This window comes from Micromesistius poutassou (assembly GCF_964030765.1).
Source record: "Micromesistius poutassou genome assembly, chromosome: 4".
Classification (NCBI taxonomy): domain Eukaryota; kingdom Metazoa; phylum Chordata; class Actinopteri; order Gadiformes; family Gadidae; genus Micromesistius; species Micromesistius poutassou.
Window position 1 is genome coordinate 1,747,406 of NC_140274.1, and position 15,000 is coordinate 1,762,405.

General features: G+C 47.0%; 1 protein-coding gene across 1 annotated transcript in view; it reads right to left on the reverse strand.

Annotated features, from left to right (window-relative positions):
• Positions 1-15,000, reverse strand: part of LOC311342358 (solute carrier family 12 member 9) — a 62,614-nt gene that overhangs the window by 21,340 nt on the left and 26,274 nt on the right. Inside the window, exons 9-10 of the mRNA XM_084467205.1 lie at positions 8,589-8,713; positions 2,233-2,290 (exon numbers count right to left, since the gene is read on the reverse strand). Coding sequence (XP_084323331.1) covers positions 2,233-2,290; positions 8,589-8,713 — 183 coding nt within the window. The remainder of the gene's footprint in view (positions 1-2,232; positions 2,291-8,588; positions 8,714-15,000) is intronic.

The following is a 15,000-nucleotide window of genomic DNA, read 5'->3' on the forward strand; positions in this document are numbered from 1 at the left end:
TAAACCACCACTCCATCACTAGGGCCATTTTCAGCTTTTTTGTAATTCTTTCTACCTACTTCATAATTTGACAGCAGCAATTCCATTGGCATGTATCACGCTGTGTGTGTGTTCTGAGGGTGGACGCGCTGTGAGGCGTAAGGTCAGGTTGAGGTAAGCCAGGCAGCAACACAACCACACCTACACTCCACAGATACTAAAAGGGAAGCCAACGCCTCATTCACTAAGACTTGTTTGATGAAGCCTTGTGGATCCACAACCATTCATCACCTCTGCAGCAGTTTGCACCAGTAATTCTTTTTTGTTATATTTGTTGACATGCTATGTATTGGATAACATTTATTTGCGATTACCGGGAGGTACCATCTGATATTCAACGGCTGTAGCGAGAGAATCCATAACAGGGGCCACGTAATCTGTCCACACTATCAGCCTCTTCTTTTTCATGACTATAAAGGCAACAGTCGTGGTGTTTAAATGGTATTCCCCCTCCCCACATCGCAGCCCTGAGAAAGAAATTACACTTCAATCTTGCAGGGAAAGTTAGACGTATTCAATAGAAGCATTTTGTTTCAACTAATCTTCTGCATCTTGTAGGTCATTAAAACAACAAGACAAACAACAACAAGAACACACTAGCAATCGCATGCAGGTGAACACGTTGACAAGAGACTTGTACAAGGAAATGTTTTTCAAATCTCAAAAAAGAACCAAAGTCAGGCCTTCAGCACGCTTTCCACATCAGCCCCCGTTTGGCTTCCTGCCTCCACGTCACCATCATCATACCCCCATATCTCCCCCATCACACCGCTGCCAAGAATCCCATGATATTCATCTCAGTGTGCATCACTAAACAAACAGCCTACACAGTGGCCATGGTCACAGGTCTAGGCAGAACCCAAGTGCAGACACAGACGAACAAGGTAAGCTTAACAATAATAATTGATTGAAACCAGGCAGGGCTTTGAGATGGTGTGGTAGGCTGGTGTTAGGGCTTGGGGAACAGTGAGTGACTCCAGGTGGTAAATCCTGAGTGAGTGCTGGCTGCATGGTGGACAGGCAGGCTGGTCATCCAGAAGACAGGGAGAACAGGTACAATGTTACAGGCAGGCAGTCAACTAACAAACAAACTGGCAGGCAAACTGATGGACGTATGGACGCTTGGACCGTAGACAACAACCATGCGGCGATCTAGCAGTGGCTGCCTGTTGGCGAGATATCCAACACTTCTCTTCCGGACCTTAACTCTCCCAATTAACAAGACAATGCAGCAAGCGGCCACAGTGGCGACAGTCCAACAGACGACGGACCATGTTGGCAAGTATGTTAGGTGGTGTAGGAGGAGGAGGAGGAGGAGGAGGAATCAACGAACGGTTGGAGACGGGTTTCAAGCAGGACAAATGGAAAAATGGGAAAATGGGAAAAATGGGTGGAATGGAGGAGGGTACGGAGATGTTTCAAACGGACTACTGTCAGACTGATGACTTTATCCATGACAGACGGTCCAATGAATCTAGGTGACGTCTTAAAGGACAGATCCTTGGTTGAGAGGGATACCTCCTCACCCTGGGAATAGTTAGGAGCTGGAGTTCCACCACTTTTGGCTTCTCTCTGAAATGGTGACCTACCTGTAGCTAAGGTGGGCAGGGTATTATGGACAAACGCCCCCCCAAGTGAACTGGGAGGCCCAGGGGGATGGGTGGGGACCAGACAGCGGAGGGGTCAAGTTGCTGGTTAGCCCTCTCAGCTTGGCCGTTTGTTAGGGTGATACTCTGAAGAGACACTGGGGATGACATCAATCGCGAAGCAGAAGGCTGTCCAGATGGCTTGGGGACCCCGATCTGAAACAATGTCACTGGGAGGCCGTGGACGTGGAAAACCTCCCTCACCGACAGATCTGCGGTATTCTTGGCAGAGGGTAGTATTAATAGTAAAGTAATAGTAAACTACTGTTTGAATACATCAGAAACAGTCAACAGTCAACTCAGATACAAAGGCCGGACCCACAAAGAGACCAGAACAGGCAGAAGGCGCAGCAGACCGGGCTGATTGGAGGTCCTATTACAGGACAAGCAGAGACGTAAGACTATCCTCCTTCAAGGACGGCCACCAAAACCTTATCCGGAGGACAGCAAGAGTCTGGTGAGCTGGTGGCCAGGCTGAAGGGTACGATTTGATGAGTGGCCCATTGAAGCACACAAGACGACCATATGCAGAACAAAAGCGACCCACAGGGTGGTTCCCTGGGTCGGGGTGAGCCTGCTGGGCGGCTCTCACCTCGATAACGATACTCCAATTAACCGCAGGAACGACACACGTAGCTGGAACAATGGGCTGGCTTTGCTTCCCCTACTGACGGGAAAGGGCATGTTGTTCAGGAGAAAGTGAAACAAGCCCAGGAGAGAAGGAGCAATCCACCAGAGCAACACCAACAGTCACCCAAGTGAAAGGGAACACCACATGGTACCATCTCAACCACTGCACGACCAAACCCTTGGAACCACATCCGATGCCGGTTCATCCTGCCATCCCAGCCACTATCCAGAGCTAAGTACCAGAACTGAAACAAATTGAGTACATTTTTAATTTCTTGTGTTATAACCTGGTGCATACATGTTAGCCGTCATGTCATCTGTCATGCTTGTTTTCATCTCCCTACTGTCCATAGCAGCCATCCAACAACCCGAACCAGCACCAATACAAAGTTCCAGACTAACCCAGAACAGGTGCACGCCACACCCCGAATGGCTTGGCAAAACCGGATGGCCCTAGATATGGTTCTAGCTGAACGTGGAGGTGTATGTGCAATGCTTAGGGATGAATGCTGCACATTCATTCCTAACAATACAGCCCCTGATGGCTTATTTACTGGCCTTAGAGAAATTTCGTAGTCTACGTGATGACCTCAAAGATAATGCTGGTCATGGACAGGTTTGACAAAATGTTTGGCCGTTGGTTAACAAAAATAGGTACCGTCTTAGCCTCTATAGTCAGCACACGGGATGTGTCATGAAAACTTTTGGTGTCAGTCAGATGCCGCTCAGCTATGAAGCTCCTTTGGTTTTGTATCATTCACAGGAACTGACAGCCCTGGAGAGTGCGACGGGGGAGGACCGGCTGTGGCAACCTGTTCCACCTGCTGCTGAGGGGTAAACACTGTAACCACAGAGCCTTCCCCCCTGGAAGCTTAGACGTGGAGGTGGAGAGGAAACCAACGACCCCAAGAGGTATAGAGGCCCGGGCGCCACGCACAGACCCAGCATCTCCCCCGGTGGAGCAGCAGTAATGATGGACTCACCGATGGAGAGAAGACAAGTGCCTGTCTGATAAGACAAGACAGAAACACACCGGCTGATGTGTTTCTGTACAAAAACTTTGCACCTGGAAAGACCTATTCCATGTGTTTGAATATTATGATGTTGAATGTAATGTTTCTAATTTTGTGTTTTATAAATGTGCAATAAATGGAGGGTAGAGTAACCGAGGATTCATCTAGATCGTAAAATGCTAATACAGGTGGGTTAAGGGATGTGTGGGACTTCGTAAGTCCCAAAGGGGGGATATATGGTAGAAAATAATGGAGGCTTGAAAGAACATCTCGGCCAAATGGTTGGAATTATGGTAGAGAGAAACTGAATCAACAGGTCATTCATAAACACCTCCTGTACGGGGGTTTCCGTGGATCAAAGCAGGCCCTAGGCTGACCCGCGGCCACTGATACAGTTATCCCTCTGTAGTCAATGACATCAGTATAGTTCTCAGTTCACTTAGATATTAAGGTTAAGTATATAAGTATATAAGTTAAATAGTGTTACAGTAAAGCCAAACGTTAAACACTGTATTAATATTATCTGGCCTCCTTCGGTCAAGAAATGCCTACATCCCGAGGGACATGTGTCTCTCTTCACGGCACATGCTTTCAAAAGATGAACCCCCGATCGCCTCATTTACATAGAAGTGGCCCCTGAGAGAGAGCGAGAGGTCTGGCTCACGTCACGGTGAGTGGGGGGGGGGGGGGGCTTTGATAAGAAGCGTTTTACGGGACACTTGCTCTGGGAGTGTGACTGGTTGACTCCACTCAGAAGTTGGAGTCAACTAGTCCATACTCCTGTTAAAGTCAGACACTACCAGCTTTATGATCATGACTGTATATGCCACAGACAAATATAGTGGCATTGTTGACTATTTCAATGCATGTTTTACTGTTTAAATAAATATTGGTTTAACAGGACTCATCTCTTAAACACATGTGGTAAATCATGTCGGTTTAAGATCAGGTTAATAAACAAGGCGATGAATGGATTTTAATCAAAGACCTCACGTCATATAACTGTAATGTGTAATCTGTAACTTCATGTAACTACCGTTTAATGTGTAACCCTTTTGTATGTAATTCTTGATGAGTTACTGTATTTGAATGTATTTTGGGCACCGGGGGGCGGGAAGATAAATGTTAACGGGAACGGGGAGGGCCCGTAGTTTAGAGCATTGTGATTGGCCAAAGACATCTCAGGGGAGGCCACACAAGTAGGAATATAACGCGGGGTCTGAGGCCGCTCGCGAGTTCTTTGCAAACCAACTCAGGTTTTGTTGCTACTCTGTGCAGTTGTAATAAAGCCTTGAACATTCAAACCTAGTCCTTCTTGACCTCTCATGTTTTGTGAGTATTAGATTGTCGGTTTTATCCACAACATGGGTCAAGGTGAAAGAGAAAGGACCAAAAAGAAAGCCCATCTGGCCTGACAGGTAAGTCGTTCTTCTGAGGTTCCACTGCCAGGTTCTTAAGATCTGTCCGGGGCAAGAAGGGCCGCTCAGATCCCTCCCGCCAACGATGCCACTCCTCCAAAGCCTCCTTCACCGCCAAGGGCTGACCAGCTAGCAGGCCCGGGCCAATCCAGGACTGTGTCTACCTTGGCTGGGCCCATCTTTACCAGTCCCTTGGCGACGATGTTACCAAGGAAAGCGACTGAGGGCACATTTGTTCACATTTCTCCACCTTCCCCAATAGCCGGTTCTCCAGAACTCGTTAGGAGGACTTGGCGGATGTGCTGGACATGTCCCGGGAGGGTTCTGGAGTAAACAAACAAATCGATCTAACATCTCCCTAAGGACATCATTTACTAGGTTCTGGAAGACGGTGGAGCATTAGTGACCCCAGCATCACTGAACACTCAAAGTGACCTAGGGGTATGGTATAGCCCATCTTCCATTAGATGGTACACATTGCGGAGGTCGAGTTAATGAGAGGCAACAGACACTTGTTCTTTACTGTTATGTTATTGAGTCCTCTGAAGTTAATGCCCAGATAGAGACCTTGGCCTTCTTGTACACATAGAAGAAACTGCCCGAGGGACGGAGAAGACAGATGAGGCATGCTGCATAAAAGTCCTTGATAAGGAACCTGACTAGGGACAGACGGAGGCAGAGCAGACTGAGGACACATGGCAACATGGGCTCCAACAACCAAGTACCTTGGCAGAAACCCAATCTATCTGAGGGTTATGTTCCATCAGCCACGGATGACCAAGAACAACAGGAACATGATGGGAATTTATTACGTAGACACGTATTTCCTCTTGATGGTTACCTGACAACAGAAGGTGCACTGGTGTGGTCCTAGATGTTATTCTGTCTAGGAGCCGTCCATCCAGAGCATTGGCTTCCAATGGCTGAGGCAAATCCTCAAGGCCCAACTGCTTCACAACCACAGCATTCAGACGATTCTAATCAGCTCCTTAGTCCAGCGGTTCTCAAACTATGGTACGCGTACCACTGGTGGTATCCGCTATTAAGTGGTACGCAAAAGAGTTTCCAAAAAATCATTCATTACTACATACATACATACATACATATGTACATACATACATACATACATACATACATACATACATACTGTACATACATACATACATACATACATACATACATACATACTGTACATACATACATACATACATACATACATACTGTACATACATACATACATACATACATACATACTGTACATACATACATACATACTGTACATACATACATACATACATACATACTGTGGCAGACGGCAGGGAGGAGTGAGGGCAATGGAAGGTAAAGGGAGATATCTGGCTCCACCCCCAAGCCATAAATGGACTTCCTCTGGTAACGACACAAACCTGAGGACCATTAACCAGGAGTGCTGGGTGGTTAAAAGAGAGAGCCAAACCCCACACAGGGAGGGGATAGGCTAGGTACCCAGAGGGCGTCTGTGTGAGCCTCTGGGGAGTGTTAGCCGCTGGGGAGCTAACACTGTGTGTACTGGCAAGTGAGAGTAAGAGGACTTCATTGATTACTGTGTACCGACCGCTTTGTTTTAGACAACCCTTCTGGAGCTGACCCCTGGACTGAACGATTGAACAACGGATTATGGACTATGAAGGCGGCACACTCTTGTCGTTCTTCTGAGATACTTGGGTGAATAAAAACCATTGCACGTTAAACTGTGTGTGTGTCTTGGATCTGTCTCGTTGACTTAATAATATCAAAATACTAGGACGAATGGAAATACGTTCACCAAGAGATCATTAAAAATGGAGTTTAAAATAAGTTTGGCCTTTCCTGTAATATTTTTGTTTCAATATCAGCTGACGACTTCACATCAGTGCGAGAAAGTCTTGTCTTGTCTTCACTTTCCATCATAAAAACAAAATACAGAAGCAGGATTGATGCTGAGCCACACCTGAGACTGAAGCTGACCTCGATGTATCCAGACATCGCAGGACTGTGTTTGCAGAGGCAGGCGCGCCCGTCTCATGAGGCTTATAGAAGTTCAGTTATCAGTGGGCTGGCCAACTTTCAATATTATTTGTATTTAGCCTTACATTTTCAAACAGGTTGTTGGTACACAGTTGTTATTCTTAATGTTCTCACTTGTTGTGTGCGTGTGTGTCTCTGTGTATGTTCTAGTGCTACCACTTTGTACAGCTGACCACAGTTGACAATAAATAATATATTTTTTAAGACTAAATGTGCCTCCGGCGTGAACTGTGTGTAGCAGAATAGGGCCGCAGGCCTACGCTACTGTAGTTTGTTATATTTTATAACATTGTTCCTAATGATGGTACTTGGGGACAAATATTTTCTGAGGTGGTACGCAGTATAAAAAGTTTGAGTACCACTGCCTTAGTCAATTAATGCTAACAGAGCTATGGACTGACCCTTCCAGCCGAGTGTTGAGTGCAGTTCGTTCCACGGATGGAAAGCCAACGTTTGGGCCACAGAGACTGTTAGGATCCCCTCTCTGACAAGGCCGCTCATTTAACGGGCCTTGGAATGTGCATGCGCACATGGATCTGGCGGTGAATGGCTGCTGGCGCAGGGTTCTTGTAGAGTGGTGGAGATGATTACAGATGATGAGCAAATGTGAAGAGGAGCAAGAAAAACACACACAACCAACCAACCGGTGTCACAGGGGAGCAGTCCTGACAACTATGCTGTAATCATGAGGAAATTGTGGTGTTGAAAGCAGTTTGACAGCCTACGTGAACATGCCATTTTGGTGTTCTCTAAAGATCGGGCTTTCAAGCAACATCCACAAAGTAGCAAAAGGGGATATGAACGTTTTCCTGCAGAACTACAACAGCAGCTGTCCACATGCGTTATTCAGCTTCTTGTTACACAGCAGATTAAAAAGTGGAAACACAGAGGAGCAGATTGTATCACTGTTACCTTATCAACACCCTGTCTCTCCTCCGGCCCTTTATATCACACTTCTGTTTGTGCTGTTGAAAATAGGTTTACTAACTTTTTTATAGATTTCTGGATTAGCTCGATTGCTAATCCTGTTGCTTAAAGTTACATTTCTACAGTCCAATCTAGGGCTGTACGTGGTCGCCATATTCAACATGAATTGGCGGCGTGAACACGGCTTTCAGCACCTTTACACACTACACACTGCACACACAACCAGCAGGCCGAACCCACGCATAAAACACACACAACCAGCAGGCCGGACCCACGCATACAACACACATTAAAAACACTATTCATTCTTTGGCCCCTCTCCATTGTGGACACCGAGGGCAGTGGTTAGTGTCTTTTGATTAGCTCACCGTTGCCCTGGCAACACCTGCCAGCTGTCAACACCAAAAAAACCTCCACATCATGAGAGAGAGAGAGAGAGAGAGAGAGAGAGAGAGAGAGAGAGAGAGAGAGAGAGAGAGAGAGAGAGAGAGAGAGAGAGAGAGAGAGAGAGAGAGAGAGAGAGAGAGAGAGAGAGAGAGAGAGAATCAATCAGCAAATATGGTTTACAAAGTGGGAGAAAGTGCTAGAAAACAGGCCAGCCTCCCGCCACAATGTTTGTTAAGGGGGGGGGGGGGGGGGGGGGGGGGAACATACAGGACGATTCACATGTCCACCAATCCATGGTGTTCATGAGAGGGGGGCAGGGAGGGTGTGAGTGTGATTGTGAGTGTGTGTGTGTGTGTGTGTGTCTGTGCGTGCGTGCGTGCGTGTGTGTGTCCGTGTCTGCGTGTGCGTGTGCGTGTCTGTGTCTGTGTGTGTCTGTGTGTGTCTGTGTGTGTGTGTGTGTGCGTGTGTGAGTGTGTGTCTACCTGAAGTTGGGGGCGGAGGCCCACTCCAGGGCGAGGCAGGCCAGGTCCACGGCGGCGTACACCAGGAGGAAGAAGATGGTGGCGATGCCCGCGATGGTGTTCACCTTCCCCGCAAACAGCACCAGCTAGCAGGTGGGGGGGGGGGACACGGTGGGGGGGGTTAGTCCAACTATGATTGGATTACTAAGATGCATGTGTACACCTTAGTCGAGCTAAAATCGAATCGAATTGGGTTTCTCATAGTCGAGTTAAGACCCCTAGATAATGCGATTCATAGTCGAGTTAAGCGTGCCTGTACGGAGTCGAATTGGATTATGCATTGAATTGCGTTCTGTGCATGCTCGAGATCTTTTCCCGGGGCCGTGAGCTGGAAGTAGAAGGAGACGATAGTCGTGTTGTTGTTGTCGCCGTCATTCTTGTAATTCACCCAAGGCTGAATTACAAGTACATGTTTTCCTAAATGTGGGTCATCAACGAGGTTGTAAAGTAGTAACTTCGGGCACATCTGTCAAAAAGTTTTTTTCTTCCAACGTGTTTACGTTCTTTCTTCATTCATTGTGCCGCGGCCGACCTCTCAATAACCCAAAAAATTCCCATTGGTCCTACAGCCCACTAGTCCGACGTCCCTTTATTATAGGGTTTATTTTTGTATCCGAATAAACCCTCCGCTCTGACATACCATTGTTCCGACCGGCTTTTGGATCACCTATGCGGCAAAGCCCACATACGACAACAATCGCTTTCTCCTCCATGATCGGTTCAATCTTGACTTCAGAGAGTCAAAGCCAAAGTTCCTTTCCCACAATTCCTTTTTCCCCCATGGGCGAGATAAACTCCACTAGGTCTTTACTTGTTGTGGAAGTACCAGAGAGTCAGAGACCCGACGCAGTCTTTAAGATTCATAATATCAGAGAATATCCCCGTCAGTTTGGCCGCGGCGCAATGAATGAATAAAGATCGTAAACAAGTTCGAAGAAAAATACATTTATTTTGAGGTGATATGGACCCGAAGTGAACTGACAGCGGTCTACTGAAAACATCTTTCTCGAATGCCGCCTGAGTTTCTTGTTGCTGGTGACGTAAAGAGGTCAACCGGTGGCTCTATTACCACTAGTTGAAATGGGCACAGCGCCACCTATCGTACCGGGGCATGACACGCTTCGGCAAATCGATTTACTCACCGCCATGTATACCCGAGAGAGAGAGAGAGAGAGAGATTTTCCTTATCGTAACCAGCACCACAGATAAAAGCAGCCTCCGACCAAACCTCTCCACAATTTAAAAACACTGTTTTTAAAATATTGAATAAAACTCTCAGTCTGTGGCAGTCCAGGTAGCAATGGACCAGAGTCTCAGTTTGGTCACAGAATGGACAGTTCTCGGACACAGTGGGGTTGATTTTTGCACTAAAACTATTCACAGCGAGCGCCCCCTGCAGGAGCCTCCACTGCAGGTCTCCTGTTCTCTTGTTGAGAGGCAGCTTGTAAAGGAGCCTCCACACAGGCACACGGCCCTGCAGCCTCTCCTTCCACACCGGGTCCCTCCTAGTGCTCAGTTTGTGTTTGTGCGTAGCCACCACACAGTACTTATATATACTTTTTCCAGAAGGTAACTGTAGATCCATCGTGGCGTTGGAAAAAACCATGGGTTTCACCAGTCCGGTCTGGTCCACCGACAGACCAAGCTCTGGAAATGGATCCCCTTCATCCGGTACATCCGCCCCGCTGAAGTAGTCCCGCAGCATCTCTCGCTCCTCACTGGTCAGTTTGATGGTCCATTGGTTCATGATGTTTCTGGTGTGCCGGCTGGATCTCAGGCCCAGGAGAGAAGCTACAGCCTCAGTGTTGTGAAACCCGGGCCCTGCCACGTCCACCACCTGCCTCAGCTTGACCACCCCAGTGGAGTGCAGGCGCTGGGTGAGGCCAGGGCTGCTGCCATCCTGCAAGTCCAGCCGGGCCCCGCACACCAGGGGCAGAACAGAGACGCTGTTGGGCCCCAGTCTGTCCCATTTAAAAAGAGTCCAAGCTTTGAAAACACCATGATAAAAAGGAGGCAAATTACACACACGAAAAAAAACACAATTCAATAAAAACAAAGACTTGTCTAAAAAGAGGCCCGCCATCCTCCTTAAAATGATGCCTGTTACTTGTCTCCAGACGACATCATCCTGCCCCGAGAGGTACCGCTGGATAAACTGCAGCCTGAAAGCCACCGCTCTGCTCCCCAGGTGAACTAACCCCTGCCCCCCTCTTCTTTTGGAAGATATAGTACACTCTGAGGAACCCAATGCAACTTATCCCAGAAAAAGTTTAAAATTACCGTTTGGACTTTTTGTAAGAGCCCAGCAGGGGGTTGTAAACACTTCAGTCTGTGCCACAAGGTTGACGCTACAAGATTATAGATGATGAGGACCCTTCCTCTGTAGGACATGTGTGGAAGCAGCCACCTCCACTTGGCCAGCTTCCCCTCAACCTTCTCCAGCACATCCTCCCAGTTCTTCCTTTCAGTCTGTTCATCCCCTAGATGAACCCCCAGGTATTTAAGACCCCCCCTTTTCCAGCTCAGCCCCCCAGGCAGCCGGGGCAGCCCCGCAGACCACCTCCCAACTGCCAGAGCCTCACATTTGGCCCAGTTCACTTTGGCAGCCGAGATCTTTCCAAACGTTTCAACAATCTTACCCAATTTGTCAACATCCTCTTGATTTTTAATAAAAATCATGATGTCGTCTGCATAGGCTGATGAAATAAAATTTGTGCTAATATCAGGTAAAAACAAGCCATCAATAAAACAACGAACATTGTGCAACATGGGCTCTATGGACAGTGAGTACAACATACCAGACATGGAGCAGCCTTGTCGAATACCTCTTTCTGCCTTAAAAGGTTTACATAGACCACCATTTATCTTAAGCACACTCTCAATGTCCTCATACAGGACCTTCATCTTAGCTATCAGACCCGGGCTGAGGCCGTACCTTTGTAAAACTTTCCAAAGGTAACGCTGCTCAACCCGATCAAAAGCTTTTTCCTGGTCTAAAGAAACCAGACCAGTATCTAAGCCCAAAGAACCGGAGACTTCCAAAATATCCCTAATAAGTGACACATTGTCAACAATGGACCTGCCGGGCACACAGTAAGTCTGAGACCGGTGAATGAGCTGGTCCATCACCTTCTTCAGCCGATTGGACAGGACTTTTGACAGCAGCTTATAATCCACACACAGCAGTGAGACGGGCCTCCAGTTCTTGATCTCATGCAGGTCTCCTTTCTTTGGCAACAGAGTAAGAACAGCCCTCCTGCAGCTCTGGGGGAGAGAGGAGTCCTCAAGAGAGGAGTCCTCAAAACTCTCTGAGAAAACCCCAACGCATGGATCTGTCTGCTCTGGCCGTTCTTCTTCTCCAGATTGAAGAAGAACTTGGACGGGGAATCCATTACAGAAGCGCTCTGGAAACGCGAGCGGACTAGCGCCCCCTGCACTCTGGAGCCCAGCAGGTCTGCCAGCACGGCTTTTTTTGATTTGAGGTTCTCAACACAACCTCCATTTCCAGTGGACTGCGCAGAGCTCTGCAGCTCCACAATATCTATCTCCAGATCTTTCATAGACTTGGTGATGTCACGAGAGACATTGAGAATGTACTGTTGACAAAGCTGCTTTATCTGTACTTTACCATAGTCCCACCATTGCTTTAAACATTCAAAATCCCCCTTCCTCTCTCTAAAACCTTTCCAAAAATAAATAAAAACCTCTCTAAAATGCGCATCTAAAAGCAAAGTGGTGTTAAAATGCCAATATGCAGACTTGCTCTTCATATTTGCAATAAAAACCTCACATAAGACCATTGAATGGTCTGAGAAACCTACTGGACATATATTACACCCTTTGAAAATGCTAAAATGATGCGTAAAGGAATAAAACCTGTCTAACCTAGCTAAAGATAAAACAAGTTCCCTGCTGTGGACCCACGTGTACTGCTTTATATTGTGGTGGATTTTCCTCCATACATCACTCAGACTGTGAGTCTCCTGTGACATCCTGAGACTGTGAGTGCTAGCATTGCCTTCCGAAAGGGTGCATGTGGTTCTGTATGATTTCTATCATGTTTATCATCAGCTGTGCAGTTAAAATTCCCTCCCAAAAACAAATAATCTTCTGGCACACACTTATTTAAAACCAAACTGAGCTAATTTAAAAACTGAACTCTGTCAGGGCCAGAAGTTGGGGCATACACATTGATGAATACAATATTAAAACGCTCATATTTTGCCACCAGCCACTTAACCACCAGCAGTCTCCCCTTCACACGCTCCTCCACCACATGAGATAAGGGCACAAAATCTCTTGAGAAGAGGAGAGCCACTCCTGCACTCATGTTGCTAAAATTACTTAAAAATACTTGGCCCTCAAACTCCCTCCTCCAGTCTGTTTCATTAAAAACATCACTGTGAGTCTCCTGTACCATCATTATATTAATTTTATAATTTTATAATTTTTATTTTAAGTTTCAAAGTTTCAAACAGGCAAGCCCTCTTCCTCACATCTCTAGCTCTGTTTAAATTAAGTGTGGAAACCTTAAAAAAAAAACTCATTACCTTCGATGTGAGGAGAGACACACAGATGAGAAGAGACAGCAGACAAACTGCTTTACAAACATTCAGTCTTCATCATTGCTAAGCTGTTGTTTGAGTCTCAAAGCAATTTTTTTCAACCTGTAAACTTCTTGCTCAGAGAAACCTCCCTCCCCTCTGCTGCTCATCTGAGACTTAACTGATAGCAACAGCATTTTTTTTATCTGCAAAATAATCATCAAATTGGACATTTTTCATATTCTTTGTTTTTTGAAGAAACATTTGTATGCTATGTACTGTGTACAGCTCATCCGACTGAGAAGCAGAAAGCCTCGGTGAGTCAGAGAGGCTGACTGTCTGTAGCACCGTCCTCCATCTCCTCCTCCTCCTCACTAGACTCTGCCTCTGCCTCCTCCTCCTCCTCCTCCTCCTCACTGGACTCTGACTCTGCCTGCTCCTCCTCCTCCTCCTCACTGGACTCTGACTCTGCCTGCTCCTCCTCCTCCTCCTCACTGGACTCTGACTCTGCCTGCTGCTCCTCCTCCTCCTCACTGGACTCTGACTCTGTCTGCTCCTCCTGCCCTTCACTACCGGCTGCTTTCTTGGCTTTGGAGCCGCAGGTTTCGCTGCCCTGTTTCCTCTTAAGGAGAGGAGTCTTACACACTGTATCCTCCTCCTCCATCAACCCTTCCTCACTGCCTCTGCTGCAGCAAGGATGGGCCCGGCCTCAATGCTCTCTGCTGGCTCCTTTAATGCATCATTCCCCTCCTCCTGAACAATACATTCATTCTGCTTTTCATTCTCAACACCCAGATCATTTTCAACAATTTCAACACTCTGAGTTGCTGTTTTTGGATTTTCACCACACTGCTTTGCCTTTCCACCATTTAGTTTTTTCCCCTCAACATTTATAGCACTTTGAATGTGACTTTCCACATTTGCCACCCTCTGCTTCACCGTTTCAATATTTTGGGAGGTTTCTGATGTCACCTCAGCAGCCTCAGCTCGTTTTCCAGGTTTTTTTTCCAGGGGGTTTCTCCGGGCAAGCTCTCACAAGATGCCCCTCCCTCCCGCATCCAAAACATTTCAGTTTGAGCGCCAGAATTTACAAACACTGCATAATCAAAATCATTCACCTTTATACTAAAAACTAAATTCAGTTTGGCGTCTTTCTTATTGAGAATCATGTGAACTTGCCGTCTGTATCCCACGACATGTTTCATCAGCGGGGACTTAAAACCCGACGGCAGCTTCCTTATAGTGACACTATTTTACCGTGCCTTGATAACTCCCTGATTAACACTTCATCCCCGATGAACGGGGGAATGTTGGAAATGGTAACCCTTGCCGCAGGTGTACTTAGCGGAGATACGGATACATAGGAATCATTAACCACAATGCCGGTCTCCACTACTTTGTTCGCTTTTGCGACACTGTCAACAAAAACCACGACTGCTCCATTCATTCGGGCAGCAGAAAACTCAGGGAGATCTTGAAGCCGTGCATTCGGCTCAGATCTCCGAACGCCACCATGCTCCAGGCGCACCGCCCAGCGGCCGCTGGTCGGTCGCCACAAACACCCCAAGTAATACAAAAAACCCTTTTACTATACCTTCACCTAACTAGAGAGAGAGAGACCAAGTGCAGCGACTGTGCAATAGGGAACAGGGGCCTGAAACACAGACAGTCAGACAGACAGATAGATCGATAACATTAAAGAAGAGAGAGAGAGAGAGAGAGAGAGTAAGAGAGAGAGAGAGTGAGAGTGAGAGAGAGAGAGTGAGAGTGAGAGAGTAAGAGAGAGAGAGTAAGAGAGAGAGTGAGAGTGAGAGAAAGAGAGTGAGAGA